This window comes from Gracilinanus agilis, chromosome 3 (assembly GCF_016433145.1).
Source record: "Gracilinanus agilis isolate LMUSP501 chromosome 3, AgileGrace, whole genome shotgun sequence".
Lineage (NCBI taxonomy): Eukaryota > Metazoa > Chordata > Mammalia > Didelphimorphia > Didelphidae > Gracilinanus > Gracilinanus agilis.
Window position 1 is genome coordinate 217544184 of NC_058132.1, and position 19041 is coordinate 217563224.

The 19041-nt window shown below is 35.6% G+C and overlaps 1 protein-coding gene across 1 annotated transcript in view; it reads left to right on the plus strand.

Annotated features, from left to right (window-relative positions):
* Positions 1–19041, plus strand: part of HECW2 (HECT, C2 and WW domain containing E3 ubiquitin protein ligase 2) — a 289847-nt gene that overhangs the window by 234888 nt on the left and 35918 nt on the right. Inside the window, exons 18-20 of the mRNA XM_044669680.1 lie at positions 1876–1985; positions 13076–13196; positions 18519–18632. Of these exons, the coding sequence (XP_044525615.1) occupies positions 1876–1985; positions 13076–13196; positions 18519–18632 (345 nt within the window). The remainder of the gene's footprint in view (positions 1–1875; positions 1986–13075; positions 13197–18518; positions 18633–19041) is intronic.

Here is a 19041-nt window from a genome sequence, read left to right on the forward strand (position 1 = left end):
ATGTATACATATGTATATGTATATATATATATATATATTACTCTTCAACTGAAAAGAATAAAAGGCTTTAGATAAAGATGCCAATTTGTTTTAATATATTAGATTTTCATTAAATAATTTCTAGCTTGCAAGTCAGTATACTTGAATATTAATTATTGCTGTGTGTTATGGTGATAGTAACTGGAGAGTGGAAAGTTGCCTTCATAACTTTATGACTTGGTTCTTCAGCAATTTTTTATTCTATTTTAAAGTTTCAGTGCTTTGATTAATACTCAAATAATTTATCCACAAATGAAAGGATAAGAGAGAGTGTGCATTTCTAGACAGTATTTCTTAAAAGAAAAATCATTAATGGTAAAGAGGAATAGACTGTGACAAAACTGCGATTTAGAAATTATTGCTCTAAGAAATCATTCCAATTTAAACAAATCTTTCTTCTCCCCTCACTGTGTGTTTTATATGAACAGAGGATTCTAAATGAACTAGCTTGAACTTATTATAGCTCAATGGATTTCATTAGTCTTTTCAAAGATTCATCTCATGTAAAATCTGCTCCAAACCTTGAGGATAACACCTTTAGGGGGAAAAAAAAGCAATTTCAGTACTAATCATTAAAAAATATTAGTTACTGAATTTTATCAGTAAGCAAGAAAGAATGCACATCATAATTTCCCTAGCTTGCATGTGGTTACATATTTCTGCATTCATATATAAATAAATTGAAAAGGCATCTATTATAAAATCTTTGTGCATGTCTGTGTGTATCTTGGGATAAATAATGAATATTTAAAACCCATTCAATTTTCTATCATTACAATTTTTAAAAAGAAAAGAAACTCTAGGATTTTCATATATTCCAAGTTTCTCCATAGATATTTATTAATATTGTTGGAAAAACAATATAAACAAAAGCATTTTGAAAGGGAAAAAGTATTACTGGCTCTGCTAATGTTAAGTACTCCCACACACTGGTAAAAGTAAGATGAAATAAAACAAATAAAGTAGTTAATTATTTGTAGGGAGGACAGATTGTCAAGAAGAATAATTGGTGTATTTCTTATCTATAATAATAATAAAAATAATAATAACAGTAATAAGCATTTAAATCACTCTTTAATTTTTACAAATACTATGTCATTTTTATCCTTTCAACGACCCTAGGAGTTAGGTGCTATTATTATCCTCATTTTGCAGGTGAGGAAACTGAGACAGAGTGGTAAGGAATTTGCCCAGCATCACATAACTAATTAGTATCTGAGGCTGAATTTGAATTCAGGTCTTCCTAATTTGAGGCACAACATTTTATCCAATGTACCACCTAGCTAAAGTAAGTATTTTGAGGGAAGAGGTTATGTCTCATATTTCTTTGTGGCCTCAACAATACCTGGCATATAGAAAGACACTCTAGATTTTCTATGCTTTTGATTTCCTTTTGATCTTTCCCCAAATCTTGAAGTCCTGCTATGGTAAGTCTTAAAGTTTAATATTTAAAGTCCAGAAATATATACTTGAAGTGAAAATAGTTTAATTTCAGTGATTGGATGAATGTTGTATATGGTTGGTTGAAAGAAAAATGAAAACAAAACCAAAAAAGAACTCACAAAAAAATGCCATCCCTTTTAAAGAAGAATCAAGAAGACTTTTATTTTCCTTCACACACACACACACACACACACCAAAAAACCATGAAAGAAACCAAATAGGAAAGATTTCTTGTCTGGTAAGTTAAATATAACATAAGTCCTAGGAAAAAGAAGGAGAGTAATGTGTATAGCGGTCACATTAAGATAGAGTAAGAATAATTATGATAGTATTTTAAAAGTGAAGAATTTTGGCCTTTGATGGTTTTAAGTTCTCCTCTCTGGTCTTTCTTAGTTTATTTGAAGAAGAGATAATGTCATATGTGCCTCCACATGCCTTACTCCACCCCAGCTATTGCCAGTCCCCACGCAGTTCCCCCGTGTCCTCACCTCAGAACTCTCCAGGTAAGCTCAAGTGGGTCTTGGGGAGTGAGCACCGACATTAGAAGCCCTGTCTTTCCAAGGACAAGTGAGGGGATAATTCAGGAAGATATTTTCATAGTTATCACATGAGTAACTCTTACATTATGCTGGCATTTCTTAAATACTTAAAACTAAGTTGTTTCTAGAGTTTTTTATGATGGACAAAGACATGCGATTCTAGAGCATGAAATAAATTGCCAGTAGTGGTCATTTTCGATTTGTTGGATAAAATATATTTAGTATTCTGGCACAATGAAAATGACTTAGGTAAATTTAAGTTTGCTTGTGTATCATGAAAATTGCCCATAATTGTTCTGAGGGATCTCAAATGGACTGTTTCTCATTAGAGGAGCCAGTTTTATGAAGAAAAAGAAATAATTCTGTCACCAGGAAATAATCTCTCAATATTCCATGAGTTCAGTTCATGATACAGGTATCACCTCCATTGTTACAGAATATCTATCCTTCATCATGCCGTGTTTTCCTTGTCATTGTCTTCAATAGATCCCTCATGCAATATCTACATAGTTTTCTAGGGGATTTTAACATTCTTTTGCTAATGCTGTAATATTGAGGTTGTCTATCTGCCATCTTTTACTCTTTTTACTATGTGACTACATCACAAGTTGCCCTGTGACAAAAGATGTCCTAATGCACAAAACCTTGTGGGCATTAGGCTTCAGCCTGCTTACTCAGCTATCAAGAACCTGATTCTGAGATGACTTACTTGCCAATATTATTGATAAATAGACTATGTAAACCCATGTACTTCTCCTTCTACATTGCCTCTTGTGTTGTTTCATCATTCCTAATGATCTTCACCTTAATAACAACTTCTACTAAATCTAAATATTTTTCTCCTCCTACTACTAAAAATTCTAAGATATTGATGTGATGCTAGATGTTTGGCAGCTCATGTCAACCATGGATATGTTCCCCATTCCTGTTTTCTAGGACCCTTGGGCCTAGTGACTATCAAAGTTGGAAAGGAGCTCAGAGATGATGTAGTGAAATTTCCCTCATTTATAGATGAGGCAGCTGAAACTGAGAAATCATTCATTTGAATCCTATGAATTCTTTATCTAATGCTAGCTCAGGTTTCTCTACAATAGGTTTGTCAAAGAATGCCCATGTTCAAATCTTTTCTTAGGATTACAAATTAGTCATGAGATGAGAGGAAACCCTAAATTTACATAATTCATCTCTCCAAAAGAATCATAAAATCGTCAGTGTTTATTCTGGATGAATTGAGTAAAAATGGAGGATCATCAAAAACAGAGAGGAAATGATGATGAAAAGAAACCTAAGAAATCACCAAGATGCATAGTCTTCACACTGATAATTTTTACTTAGTGTTTTAGAAATTGTTTCTTATTTACAATGTCATCTTAACATATCAAAAATCCATCAAACATCAGTCATGAATAAATTGTACAAAGATCACATATAAAAGACATCATGTCTACAGAACTGAATTGTATGTTGAGATGAAATGTATTCAGGAGTGTCACATTTAGAATACATTTTCCAAGAACTTTTATGACCTATCATGAAATTAATAGGAATTTTGGGATGCTTTTTAATTTTTGGAAAGAAAAAATTCTCCATTTTTGGCCAAGTCCTTTTTAGTGGACCTTCTTTGTTTCTGAACTTGATATGTATTACTTGATACCACTGGAAATCATAACTGATTTCACATGCTAAAGGATTAGGATCAACTGATACCATTTATCTGATGGAGATTCTTTTGAGGCTTTTTAATAGATTAAAGTTTCCTTTTGAAATTATCCCTTGGGTTTTTGAGAAAGCAACATTTCCAACAGACTCAAAGAAGTTTGAACTCCTTTCTTTTGACTAGAATTTCACCACTTCAGCCTGCAATGAAAATAATATTGTTAAAAGTTACCACTGTAATAAAATTTAATGATCATTTAAAAAATCCCTCCAGAGACTTGGTAATCTTTTCAAAGTGCTTCTCACTCAAGTACATTTGCATTTCTGCAAGCAAAAATGGTGATAGGAACATGGAAAATTTGATTCACTCTCTTTGCAGCTGTCAGAGTACTCACCTAAAATTTATCAAAAATCTTGGAATGGGAGCATTTGTTTTGTAGGATAATTCTAATGCCAGCCTCATCTACAACTATGCCAACAGGAAAAAAATCTTTTAAAACTTCATATGATTTATTATTCTAAATATGAGACCCAACAGTTTTAGGAACATTTGTAATAGCATATTATTTTTATTACCATTTAAATAAGTGGTGAGTGTTTTCTTATGTGGACACCTTTCAGATAAATGAAGTTTACCCATTTAGATGTCAAAACCTTTTAATTTTAACAATTTTTATGGAAATCTTGGTCACACAGACTTCCCTCCCTTCTCAGCATAAGATAAACATGATTTAACTTTTTCTTGATGACTCAGTCATCATAATAACTATAAATAAAGTGCAATGCTGAGCTATAGTAGCTTTAATGTCTTTCCCCTTGCAGTCCGGGATGACTTATGTTGTTTCTTTCTTTCTTTCTATCTATCTATCTATCTATCTATCTATCTATCTATCTATCTATCTATCTATCTATAGTATTTTATAGCATAAAAATCTTTTAAAACATGTTTATTAGAATGGTGTACCAAGTGAATGATAGTCTAAGTATTTCTTCTACCAAAAGAAATCATGGAAATTCTGAGTTCAAAGGACCATGATAGAAGTTATTCCTACAATACCCCTGGTAAATGATCGTCCAGCTTCTACCAGACTGCCAAATCTACATATCCAGCCCTTGTCACTCTTCTGAGTTCTAGTTCAGTATTCCCATCTGGAGAGCCCAAAGGCATCTCAAACTCAATATGTTCAAGCACAACTCATTATCCTTTCCTCTAAGTCTTCTTCTCTTCCAAAATTCACATTTTCTTTGAGAACACCACCATCCTCAATCATCATTCCCATCATTCAGGTATATTACCTTGGAGTTATCCTCTACTCTTCCTTTTTCCTCAGCCACCATATACAGCCAATTGCCAAGTCTTGTCAGTTTAAACTCTGCAACTTTTCAATATGTCCTTGTTCTTCTTCACACAGACATCAACCCTGAACAGGTCCTTTTCACTCCTTACCTGACCCTTTAAAATAAGTTCCTAAATGGCCTCCCTGCTTAAAACCTTTCCCCTCTCCATTCTATCCTATCCACATTGCCACAATAATCTTTTTATAGTTCTGACTATATCAGTCCCCTACTCATATTACCTCTGAGATAAAACACAAAATCCTTGGCTTAGTATTTGAAGGTATTTGCCAGTGGTATCCAGACTTTCCGATTACATTCCTTATACATACATTCTCTCCAAACTGAAACAGTTTTAGAATTCCATTTGCCACCACAGTGTGTTTTTCTAGGCTGTCCTAAAGGTCTGGAATGTATTATCTCTCCTCACCTTTAAGCCTTAGCTTCCTTGAAGGATCATCTTAAATGTCACCTACTATAAGAAGCCTTTCCTGATCCCTCTATGTGTTAGTGCTTTCCCTATCAAATGATATTGTATTTCCACTTTTTGTGTAAATGTTACTTCCTCTGACTATAATGTAAATTCTTTGAGTAGAGGGACTGTTTTGGCTTTAAAAAAAATTCTTTCTATAGCACCTGGCACAATGTCTTGTACCAAATAGGGACTTAATAAATCTTTGTTCACTGACTTGAATTGAACTTTAATGCCAGAACATTAGTCGATGGGCAATTTTAATGGCAAGTTCCATAGTTTAGAGATATGTTCATTTCTTGAATATCACCTATAGTTTGAATGGTTGAGGTTGCCCAAAGCTAAAGTCCATATAAACAGGATGTGGTTATCTATACTATTTTATTTTATTGGCCTTAATGTAGCTTTGGTGTCACCATGGGGTATTTAAATTGACAAGAAGATTTCCATTTTTTTTAATAAAAGGATTTGGAAACAAGTGGCACCATAAGCCTTCCAAGGACTTGACCATGGAATGACTCAGAGGAAAGAGAATTTCTTTCCAAGCCTATGGCAAATATATAGTCTCAGAATCAATTCAAAAAGATACATGGAAAGGTCCAGGATGGAACAGTGCCATACACTGAGAATCAAGTAAAGCCTTTATTTCCATACATTTAGCTCAAACCCATCTTTCCAGATGTATTTCCCATTACTCTTTTCTTATACACTCTACATTCCAGCTTCCATTTAAAGCTCAGCTCAAATGCTACTTCTCCATGGTGATATCTGCCCTCATTCGTCCCTTAGAATTTAGAAATTTGAAATTTGAATTTCTCCTCAAATTTTGTAGTTGTTCAGATGTTTCATTCCCTTGTGACCCCATTTGGGGGGATTTTCTTGGCAAACATACTGGCATAGTTGGCCATTTCCTTCTTCAACTCCTTTATACAAATGACATAAACAGGGTTAAGTGACTTACCTCAGGTCACACGGCTAGAATGTGTCTGAGGCTAGATTTAAACTCAGGAAGAAGAATCTTCTTGACTTCAGGTCCAATACTTTATCCACCTAGCTGCCCCCTCTCTCAAATTACTTTGCATCTATATTTGCTTTTTTGTGTTCTGCTATTTCTTATAGTACAGTATAAACTTTTGAAGATAGGGATGGTTTCACATTTTTGTGCTTTTATCTCCAGTGCCTAGTACTGTCCTTTGGTATATAATATTTGTCAGATGGAATTCTGTGTTAAGGAAATGACTGGATTGTGATGTGAATGCACCACTATGTATGAATAAATTAATATAAAATATTATCTTATTGGGCCATATCTAGTACACACAAAAAGTCCCAACTGAATGTTAGAGTTACCTTCCTGCGTATGATGGGGGAGGAGAGGAGGGATTCAAGCCATTATTTCTACTGGTTACTTCATAAATATAGACATAGAGACCAGACCTGTGATTGTATTAGTATAGGAAAATCCTGAATGAGGACACTTTACCCTCTACTAATTCAAATTGACACTTTTTCTGAAATAGAGTAAGTAACTTGCTAAAGATCACCAGTCAGAGGCAGGATTTGAACCCTGAAGTCACCTTTCTTTAAATTTCTATCCACTATACTACATTGCCTCATGTTTCATATATAGAGCTGTAGATAGACACGTGTATATATAAAAATGTAGGTATTCTTTAGAGAGAGCACATTTGTTTTTCTCTATTTTTTTTGCTTTTTTTTCTCAAACTGATAAGCATAAAATTAACCTATTCATGAGGATATTTTGTGCTCGAGCCTCTTTTTGTGGTCATGGTAACACTTCAGTTGCATTGGTTCAATCTTCCAGGAGTACTGTTGGTTTCCAAAGTGGAAGTAATTACAGTATCTGTCCCGGAGTTTCTTGGCACTTACAGCTGACTTGCAACGTGAACTTGTCATTCTCCGACAGAATCATTTAGGGGTAATTTTTTAAGCATGAAATCATGCATGAGTGATTTTTTATTTTTCCATAAAAGAACCATTTGCAAAGATATTTTTGCACTTGAAAAGTTTCAGTCCCCAAAGTCTTCAGAATGGGATCCTTTTGCCTAGCATGAAAGTAGAATTCAGGCTCATTTTGTGAAATCTATATTGTTGGAATTATCATGACATTTCACACTTCCCTTATGATGGGAGAAAGGGGAACAGTAGATTTAACATTTATTTAGTATAGTTAATTATTTCAAGGGTTCCATTTCATTCTTTTCAGCACTGTGATCTGTCTGCTCTTTTCCCTCCTAACCCTATGACTAGGATTTCCCCACCCCTCCTATGCAAATATTCCACTTTCATATTTCCAAATAACTATCAGACATTTCTACATGGATGTACCATCATTAAAGCTTACTCAATGAGTCCAAAGCTGAACCCATCATCTTTTACCTGAAACTTATTCCTTTTACCAACTCTCCTATTATATCAGGATGGTATAATCAATAGAGAGAGAGAGAGAGACAGACTTTTAGTCTGGAAAGCTGGGTTCGAATCCTGCTTCAGATATTCTCTGTATAAACCTGGGGAAATGACTTAAATTCTTCTGAAGAGTTTGCTGTGTTACTGTGGGCAACTGTTTTAAATTTTCCTCTGTAAAAGAGAGGTGAAAATGTTACCACATAGCTAATAGGATTTTTATAAGACTCAAATAAGATGGTATCCATAATTTTCAAAAGTTAAAGCAATATATAAATGTTAGCTATTTTTACTGTTCTTTTTAGTGGCAGTGCCACTATTCATTTAATCACCAACTTAGACACTTCAGTGTTATAACTTTCTTTTCCTTTTCCTTCGTCTTTTATATGCAATCTGTCACCAAGACATTTGAATTTCTCCTCAAATTTTGTAGTTGTTCAGATGTTTCATTCCCTTGTGACCCCATTTGGGATTTTCAATCTTTTCTCTCAATAAATAAACATTTATTAAACGTGTTCTATATACTAGGCACTTGTGCTAAGCACCACGGATGCAAGTACAAAAAAAAAAAATCTTAACAGTGGAAGACAAAGCATAAAAGGAAGATGAAAAGGAGAGGGAGGTACCCAGCTGGAGGCATGGTGGACAAATCAGTCAGAGAAGTCCCAAAGTAAAGCAGCCAGGTGCTACACTTCCCACTGCTACTACCCTACTTCAGATCTCGATGACTTCACAATTCCCATTTAGATTGGCAGGTTGAGTCTCCAGAGGTCAGTTAAATTTTTTTTCCCCTCTGAGTGCTCGGGGTAGGTCATTCTGAGGAGTTAAAAGTGATTTTTTAGTATTATCATTCATGAGCCTCCATCTTGTATGTTACCTAGCCATACATATGTTATTAACTTTTAGAAAGGGATATTTATTAATGTTGTTTAGTAAGAACGGTTGGTACCAAAACATACCCCTCACTTCAAGTCTGAGATATATTCTTCCACAAGCACTTATAAAATTCAGGAGGAAATGGGCTCAAGCTTAGAGGACACAAGTGACAAAAGAGGTAATTCAGCTCTTATTTGGACCGAAGTCCTTTTCTCCCTTCCCAGAGCCCTAATGGAGTTTTCCTGAAGTGTATGTACCTCTCTATTTGGCTACAAAAGTTGAGATCTTCGTAAATTCCAGAAATTGTAAACACCTTTACCCCAAAGTGATCATGTTCCATGAATGTAGCCTTCTTTTAACATGACTAGTTTTCCCTCTCTCAGTTCCTGCTGTAATGTTGTTTGTTACACATCCAGTTTCTCTGATGGCATGGACAACTGGAAAGAGATCAGAGTTGGGGGAGAGTCTCTCTGGGCTCATTTCCCTTCCCCTCAATAGTCTTTGACCACAGGTGCAATGGTTTAGTTTCTCAAAGTGCTCTCAAATAATCTTCTGTGATATGCCTAGACACAGAAGCAGGTATAATTCTTTAAGCCATCCCCAATATATTTGGTTGTCTGATTTCATTCAGTGACTTGAAACATTTTTGCTCCTTCCAAAATAATGGACTTGTTTGCGCCTAGATTATACTTTTGATTGATGTTTCTGACATGATCAAAAAGTAGTCTCACTAAACAAAGGTATCAGGGTATAGAGCAGCTTGTTAGTTAGATTAATTGGAGTTGGGAATCTGAGACCTTCCTCTTCCATTTGGATTATTGCAACAGCTTTCTAAATGGTTATTATGCCTTCATTCCCTTTCTTTCCCCTCTATACTTCTCCCAGACCAACCTTTCTTAAACATTACTATTGCAGTTACATTCTCCACCACACAGCCCTCTCAACAAGCTACAACCTGGGCTATAATTAGGATAGAGCAGCTGGGGCTTTTGTCTAGATACTTAGAGGCTATTGCTAATGCCTACCTGGAAGCACTTCCCCAAGACATCCATTCTCATCCTTTCCCCTCCTCCCTTGGCAGTAGCACTGATAATTCATTTTCTGCTCATCTGCTTGACTACCTTGACTAGCTGCACTATTGTTTGTCTGCCCAGCTTCTACCCCTAGTATTTTACAATTATCTCTCCAGCCTACCTAGTCCCTCTCAAAAACATGCTAGAGAACTTTATTTTCTCTTTTGATGAGGCAGCTAGTCACAAGTAGTGCAAAAATACTAGTTTTCTCTCATCTATGGCACCCCTAAATGCACCTCCTCTTCCTCACCCCTCCAGCGCTACCACTGCTTACCTAAGATGAAGGTTTTTTTTCTTAGTTATAGCTCTGGCTATAATAGCTCATTGCTGTCTACAACATTAAACTACAAAGCATCTCTCTGATGTCTTAAAAGTCCCTCCCTATCCCCTCATCCTACTCCCTTCCTCTTGATATGTACTCCTCTCCCAGGTACTTCCCTTATCCCATTCCCCTTCCCTCTCCTTTCTCTATATATTAAGATTTTTACTCTTCTAATTGTCTATGTTGTTCTCTCTTTATCTCGGGTCTAATGAGAGTAGGCTCCTAGTTCTCCCAGCCCTCCACCTCTCCTCCCCTTCTCTGTGACAGTTCCTCCACTCAAGATAGCCATCCCACTCCACCTCCTCCTGGTTAATTCCACTACTATTTTAGCTCATTCCATTCCATTCACCTCACCCTCACATTTCCCTGATATTTAAAGTATAAAAGCCCTGAATAACCTGGCTCGCCTCCGCCTGTTTAACTTTATTTCCCTACTATTTTATGGTATAAATGTCTACTTTTTTTCATGAGAGATAACTTCTGCTCATAGCACGGATGATGTTCATTCCTTCCTCCCTTCCTCCATGCTTCAGCTTCTCTCCTATACCCCTCCCTCTCAAGATTTATTTCCTTCATTCTAATTATTTAGATTCCCCTCATCCTTCAAGACCTAAATCCAGGGTCCTTTTCTCTCTATATACTTCTCCTATGCATGACATTAGAACATGAGCTCCTTAAGGAGAGGAGGTATGTTTTGCCCTTTCTTTGTATCTTCTGCCCCCGTGGTGCAGCACCTGGCAATCCAGTAAACAAATCGTGTTTGTTGATTGTTCTTGACCACTGTAGGCAGCCCATTCTATTTTTGTTGTCCTGTCTTTTCAGTCATGTCCAACTCTTTGGAACTCTATTTGGAGTTTTCTTGGCAAAGATACTGGAATGATTTGCCATCTTCTTTTCCAGCTCATTTTACAGATGAGGAAACTGAGGCAGAGTTAAGTGATTTGTCTGGGGTCACACAGTTAATAAGGGTTTGGATTTGAACTCATCTTTCGTATTCCAGGCCTGGCACCCTATCTACTGCATCTGACCTATCCACCACAGCTGACCACATTCCATTTTCTTACTTCAAGATTAATTTTGCCTCTTTGCAGCTTTCTCTCCTAGTTCTGCCTTTTGGGACTAAGCAAAAAGATCTAATCCTTTTTCCACATGAGCTCCCTTTGTCTACTTGAAGAAAACCCTCCAAGCTATTGTAATCTCTTCATCCATTCCTCATATGGCACAATCTCAACATCCTGCCTGATCCTGCTTACCCTCTTCATAATACTGTCCAGCTTATCTATCCCCATTGCCTACCAAAGTGAATAAGCACAGAGTAGTCATTTAAGAAATTCTTGTCAGTTAATTGACCAATAGCCTTCCTAAAATATGATTCCCAGAACTGAATACATTACTCCAGATACAGTCTCTATAAGGCAGAAAACAGCAAAATTATTTATCACTTCCCTCTTCCTGGACTCTGTGCATTTATTTGTTCTATGATGTTTTCACTCATGTTAGCCATGCTTTCCTGGCTACAATGTCATCCTCTTGAGGGGCACATACTGTCCCGACTTTATTATACTCCAAAATGCCCAGCAGAGTGAGTAGTCACTCAATAAACTCTCACTGATTGATTTGTTCATTCAATATATTTGTTATTGAATTATTAGTAGAGGCAACTAGGTGGCAAAGTGAATAAAGAGCTGTTTTTGAAGTCAGGAAAACCTGAGGTCAAATATGGCCTTAGACATTTACTAGGTGGTAGACTTGGGCAAGTAACCCTCTGTCTACCTCAGTTTCCTTAACTGTAAAATGGAGCTATCACCTACCTCCCAAAGTTGTTAAGAGTATCAAACGAGATAATATTTGTAAAGTACATAGTATAGTACCAGGCACAGAGTAGGAGCTTAGTAAAAAATGTTTTTTTTTCCTTCTTCCCTCCTCCTTCCTTCCTTCCTTCCTTCTTTCCTTCCTTTTTATCTTCTATCTTTTTGAAAGATACATTCCTTTTTCTGTTTTCTTCATTTTGTGGGAGATTTTATTTTCTCTTCTGGAAATATGCATGTTTTTTTTCAAGACTCTAGATCTAACGCCCACATTCCCCCTCAGTTTTATGCCCCGGCTTGTCAGTAATCTTTGTGACACTAAACCAGCTTCTCCTGAACAAGAAGCGAGTAGAGCCCCTTATACTGTTCATTAGTAATACTTACTTGCTGTTGAATAACATTTAACACTCCTGTGCTATTTCCCCACCCAGAAGTAGTGTCCTTGGCAATAATGTCAGTTCCTGGTTTTATGTCAGGATTAAGTTTTACCCTATAAAATGTTTTGGTTTTTTTCTTATATAATTATGTGTCTGAATTCACTTTTAGTAATGGAGCATGTCTGACAGAAGTTGATTTTATGGGGGAGTTCAAGGAGAATTATGAGAAGAAAATCCATTATTCTTGGCCTGTTGTCCCACATTCTTTCATACTGTAACTCCCTGTCAAGTTACTATTATATCATCCCAGCATCAAGCTGAGAGATTCCACACACTGAACAGTGGCCCATTGGAGCTGAGTTACTTGTCTGACTCATATTGGTTTGGGCTAAAGAACAGAACATATTTCATTAACACATTCTTACTGTTTTGTCTATTAAAGTGTGGAGTTGATAATTATTGACTAACATATTGACATAATGACATCTTGAAGAGAAGACATCACTTGAGAGCTCTGTTCAGTTTAATTATGCCTTCAACTTTAAAAGAGATTAAAAGGATATGTTAAATATGCCATCAACTTTACTTTATAATTTTGTTCTTAAAGCTGTAGCAATCCTCTATAAAATGACGGGGAGAGTTTTCACTGTGCTGGTTACCTAAGGCTGTGCAATTCCCGTTTGTCTACTTTTTTGTCATTTGCTACAGGTACCCAGCGTGCCAATGCCCGAGCTCCTGCCCCTTACAAACGAGATTTTGAAGCCAAACTAAGGAACTTCTACAGGAAGTTGGAAACAAAAGGATATGGACAAGGGCCAGGGAAGTTAAAGTAAGTAAAAGTGATCCATGGAACCAGATTCGTAGATAATCAAAGGATAACCCGTGTTTGGGAAATCACTAAATTGACTCTGAACGAACATGACCAACCTTTGCTTTAGTCTTCCATTGGTGTCCTGACCTTTTTGAATATATATATATATAGCCTAATTCTGAGAATAAGTGCCACTAAATCTTAAGCTTTTTTGATTGCTTTAAAAAGACCACTGCTTGCTGAGTTGTGAGAAAAGAATTATAGTTGGGGAGAGAACTGTATTTTTTCTCTTCTTAAAATTACATCTTTTCTCATTAGCTCATACAATGTATACTCCAGATGCCTTTCAACATGTCATGAATTAAATTTTACTATAACCTGAGTTCATCCATAAACATTAATAGCTTTCATCTTCATTTCTTCCCACACATTAAAAAATAATAATAGCTCATGTTTATAGAGAACCTTACAATTTACAAAGAAATCTTTAAATATTTAGAATCTCAGCTTTAAACATCTTATGTGATTTAAGAATGTTATTGCTCCCTATCTTTATCCAACTTCCTTTATGTTTGAGACTTGTAGCACAACTATATGGTTTTTCCAAGAATAAGTTTTCCCTCTCTCTATTTTGAGGGTGTAGGTAAGGACCAAATATCATTAAATCCTTTGAGAGTTCCACAGCATGGGAATTTTCCTATTGATGGTGGGCACATGTGATTTTGAGCCAGATCCAAGTGAATCAATGATATATGAATTAGCTTCTGGGTTCAAGGTTAGGCTTCTGGATCACAGCCCCATCTGAAGATCTCTTGACTCTAGTGGGAAGTCGCATTTCTTCTCAATCCCACTCTCTTTCCCAGCTGCTTAAAAGGTAGCAAGAGATATGCCATAATTCTAATATAATTTATAATTCTCACATTTACAAAGCATTTTCACATCTATAATCTCATTTGATCCTCACCAAAAGCCTATAAGAATAAGGAGAGCATATATTATTATCCCTATTTTATAGACTAGACTCAGAGAGTTAATTAACTTTCCCAGGGTAACACATCTTAGTAAATGGTACAGCCAGGCCTTAGGCCCAAGTGTTTCTGATTTCAAATTCAAGGCTTTCTCTAGTATAACAATACTGCCTCAGAAATATTGCACAGCTGTAGTAGATACTTTTCATCCCTTGAGTGCTACCATGGGCTTCCTTTTGCATTGAATTCTTAGAGAAGGGTAAAGCTAGAAATATGCCTCTTGTAATTACTGGATGACCAAGTTATTATTTCAGCATCAGGCAGAGCAGGATATTATTACACTTGATTGAAACAAAGGATATAAAGCAAAAAAAAGTGCATACAGTTTTGCAGTTGCCCCTTAGCTACCTGGAGTTGGTGAGGGAAAGAGAAGAGAAAATCTTTGGACATGCTCTTAGTCTCCATCACTCATCCAAAAATCAAGTAAAAACTCTATTGTTTACGTAGAAGAATCAGAAGAAATTGATTCTAATATGGTGCGCAGAGAACATGGAGGTGTGGTATATGAAGTCTAGGACCATTGTCAAGCGGATTAGAACAGACAAGCTAATCTTACTGAACATCATAGTACAGTAGAAAAAACACTGAAATTATAATTAGAGGAACTGCATTCAAATCACAGTTTTGCCACTATCTCCCTGTTTGAACTTGGGAAACCGCAGTACTTCTCTGGACCCATTTTCTCTTCTGTGAAATAAGAGCATTGGATTAGATGACTTCAATAACCTCTTTTAGCTCTATAATCATTTTTATCATTAACTTGATATTTACTGATTATTTAATAAATTCCTAGTTTTCATGTGTTGCCCAAACTCATTCTGAGGCCACAGTGCTACACAATTCCTACAGATAGCTCTTCTTTTAATGACTGTAGCCACTTGAGCTTCTGGGGGAACTCCCATCCTTGCTTGATACTAAGTGACCTTAATATAATTCCTTTTGGGGACATCTCTAAAGGATAGGAAAGGGAGATTTATTTCAAGCAACTGTATTGAACTTGGTAGCCATTGCCTGTGTTAGATGTCACTTCCAGGGCCACCCACAAGGGCTCTTCAGCAAAAATGTCTAACAAAGCTCCATGTACGTAGTTGACCTTTAACAAATAACTGAACTGAACAAATAACTGAATATAATTGAATAGAGTCAAAATAAAAAAAAAAACTCAGCATTGCATCAGTAGGGAAAAAATGAGGAAAGGGGACCATCTTCACCCACTCTATGCTTCTGGTATTGAGGTTTATAGGATCATAGCTCTAGGGCTGGAAGGTGCCATCTATTACAACCGCATCATTTTACAAATGAGGAGATTGAGGTTCAGGAAAGTCTTGTGCAAGACAATTCAGAAGTGTCTGAGGCAGGATTTGAAGCCTAGTCCTCTGACTCCAGATATTTTGTTGTTCTTTTCACATCATCATCATGACTGAAATTAGTATTTGTTTAGAACTTTAAACAGTGCAGAATGTTTTTTCATATATTATCTCATGTGAGCCTCACAACAATCCTGTGAGGTAGGTTCTATGGGTCCCATTATCTATGGTTAGCACTGAGGAAACTGAGACTCAGATTAAGTGACTTTCCCATGGTCACATGGCTATTAAGAGCCAGAGATGTTCTTCCTGCCCCAAAACCAACATTCTCTTTAGCACACCACACTGTTATTTCCCTTTTGTTGTCTTTATAGTCTTCCAAATGTTATCATTTGCATTAAGAGCAACCTGAAATACTATCTTTTTTCTAATTTATTATTCATTTATTTTTTAAATTCTTTTAAAATTTTGAGTTCCAAATTCTCTCCCTCCCCAATCTCTCCTCCACCCACTAAGAAGGCAAGCAATATTATATCAATTATATACACAAAATAATGCAAAACATTTCCATGTTAGCCATATTTCCCCCCAAAAGCAAGAATAAATAGAAAAGAAAGTGAGTAAATTATACTTCAGTTTGCACTCACAGTTATCAGTTCCTTCTCTGGATGTAGATAGTATTTCTTCAGCATGAGTCCTTTGGAATTATCTTAGATCATTGTATTGATGAATCTTTTACAAATCTTTCACAGTTGATCATTATTACCAACATTGCTTTTACTGTGCATAATAGTCTACCAGTTGTTCTCACTTCACTTTGCATCAGTTCATATAGGTCTTGCCATATTTTTCTGAAACCATCCTCCCTTGCCATTTTCCATAGCACAACAGTATCCTATCACAATTATATACCACACTTTATTCAGCCATGCCTTAATTAATCAATATCTCCTCAATTTTTAAGTCTTTGCCACCTCAAAAAAAAAAAGAGTCACTATAAATATTTTGTACATATAGCTTCTTTACCTTTTCCTTAGATCTCTTTGGGAATACAGACCTAGTAGTAATATTGCTGTGCCAAAGGGTATGCATAACTTTATAGCTTTTTGGGCATAGTTCCAAATTGTCCTACAGATTTGTTAGACCAGTTCGCAACTCCACCAACAATTCATTAGCAGACCTATTTTTCCCTCATCCCCTCCAGCATTCATCATTTCTCATAGGAGTGAATTAGTATCTTAGAGATGTTTTAATTTACATTTCTCTAATCAATAGTAATTTAGGTTATTTTTTCATGTGACTATACATAGCTTTGATTTTTTTTCTTTCAAAGACTACTTTTTCACATCCCTTGATCATTTATCAGTAGGGGAATGGCTCTTATTTTTTATAAATTTAACTCAATTCTCTATATATTTAAGAAGCGAGGCTTTTATCAGAGAAACTTATTGTAAAATTTTCTATATTACTTCATTGTCTATGATACCTTTAGCAAACTGAAGTTTCTCTGATTATCTCTTTTAATTGGTCAATTTTTACTTTTGCTTTGTCTGGGATCATGATTGCTATCTCAGTCTTTTTTATTTCAGCTGAAGCATATTAGATTTTGCTCTAGCACTTTATTTTAACTTTGTGTATGTCTTTCTGATTCAAGTGTTTCCTGTAGACGACATATTGTTGATTACTGGTTTCTAATTCATTCTGCTATCTGCTTCCGTTTTATGGGTGAGCTCATCCTATTCACATTCAGAGTCATGATTTCTGTATATTTCCCTCTATCCCATTATCTATTTCTTCCTCTCCCTTTTTATCCTGTCTTCCCAAAAATCTTATTTTGCTCCTGACCATTACTTCCCTTGATCTACCCTCTTCTTTATCACATCCCCTTTCTCTTATCCCCTTCCCCTCCAATTTCTCTATTGAGTAAGATACATTTCTATACACAACTCATTGGGTGTGTGTGTGTGTGTGTGTGTGTGTGTGTGTGTATGTGTGTGTGTGTATATATATATATACACACATATATATATATTCATCTTCCTTCAGACCAACTCCAATGAGAGTGAGCTCCTTTTCCCATCCCTTTTTTTATGTCAGAAAATTTTCCTCATTGTACCTCTACAAAATGTTGTCTTTGGCAATAACCTTGAATATGCCTCCAACAGGTGGTCACTTAACCTCTTTTTGCCTCAATTTATCTAGCTGTAAAATGGGAATAATTATAATTAAGTCCCAGGATTGTTGAGAGGATCAAATTAAATAATATTTGTAAAGCACTTAGCACAGGGCCTGCCATGTAACAGATAATATGTAAATACTTGTTATTGTCATCATCATCATCATTATTATTGTTAGATTTTAAATTCACAACTTTTAAATATAATTCAGCGATGTGTTCCTCTTAGTGGATGTCAGATTATGGATGTTCAAATTTAGAAAAGAAATTAAGGATCATTGTAAGCCTTTTTTGGAGAGATATCTTTTCTCTGTGTTGTCTAAGTTAACGTCTTCAGGCACTTAGTAACAAGATACCTCTCCTAAGTACAGTGAGACCTGCAACATTACCTAATGGAGTTGTAATTCCTTTATTAAACAAGTTTTGTGTGCTTTATATGGTAAGCATTTTATTCTTGGAGGAAAAAAGTCATTTCACTGAGCACAATGGATTCTCTGGGCTTTTTATTCCAGGTCATAGGCAGGTTGTTCTGCTTACCAACTTATATTCTCTTATGCACTTAAAAAAATTACAGAACATAGTTATGTTAGAGATGGCTGGTGATTTTTTTGCAAGTATGCTAAGTGATGCTTTTAATTATCAAGTTAATCTAAAAAATAAAGAATAAAGTTTTATGTAGAGAGACATTTAAAAAGAGATGGCATATACATATGTATATATATATATATACATATGTATATATATCTTACCAAATTATATGTGTATTTGTGTTTCTTCCTCTAGGATAAGTAATGGAAACTATTTATATTTTTAAAATATTTATGTACAGGTTAATCATCAGAAGAGACCATTTGTTGGAAGACGCTTTTAATCAGATTATGGGTTATTCCAGAAAAGACTTGCAGAGGAATAAGCTTTATGTCACCTTTGTTGGAGAGGAAGGGTGAGTAGAACAGAGAAGTGGCCTAAAGAGAACAAGTTGCCTGTTATGCAGCTGTGCCCGGATGTTTCACCACCATGTTGTGGTTGCCTGAAACAGGAAAGTATTCTGGCAGGAAATACCATTCATGTAAGCTTTTAAATCTTCTTTCTTTCTTTCTCTCTCTCTCTTTCTCTCTCTTCCTTCCTTCCTTTCTCTCTCTTTCTTTCTTTTTCTTTCTTTCTGTCTTTCTTTCTTTCTTTCTTNTTTCTTTCTTTCTCTTTTTCTTGACTTCCTCAAGTTTTAAAAAATTATTTCACATTGAAAAGATTCTGAATGTTCAGCTGAAGACATCTTCTGAGGGATTTTTGGCTCACCTTTCCTTTTTTTTTTTTTTTTTTTTTTTTTTTTTTGAGAGGCAAGGTAGGACTTG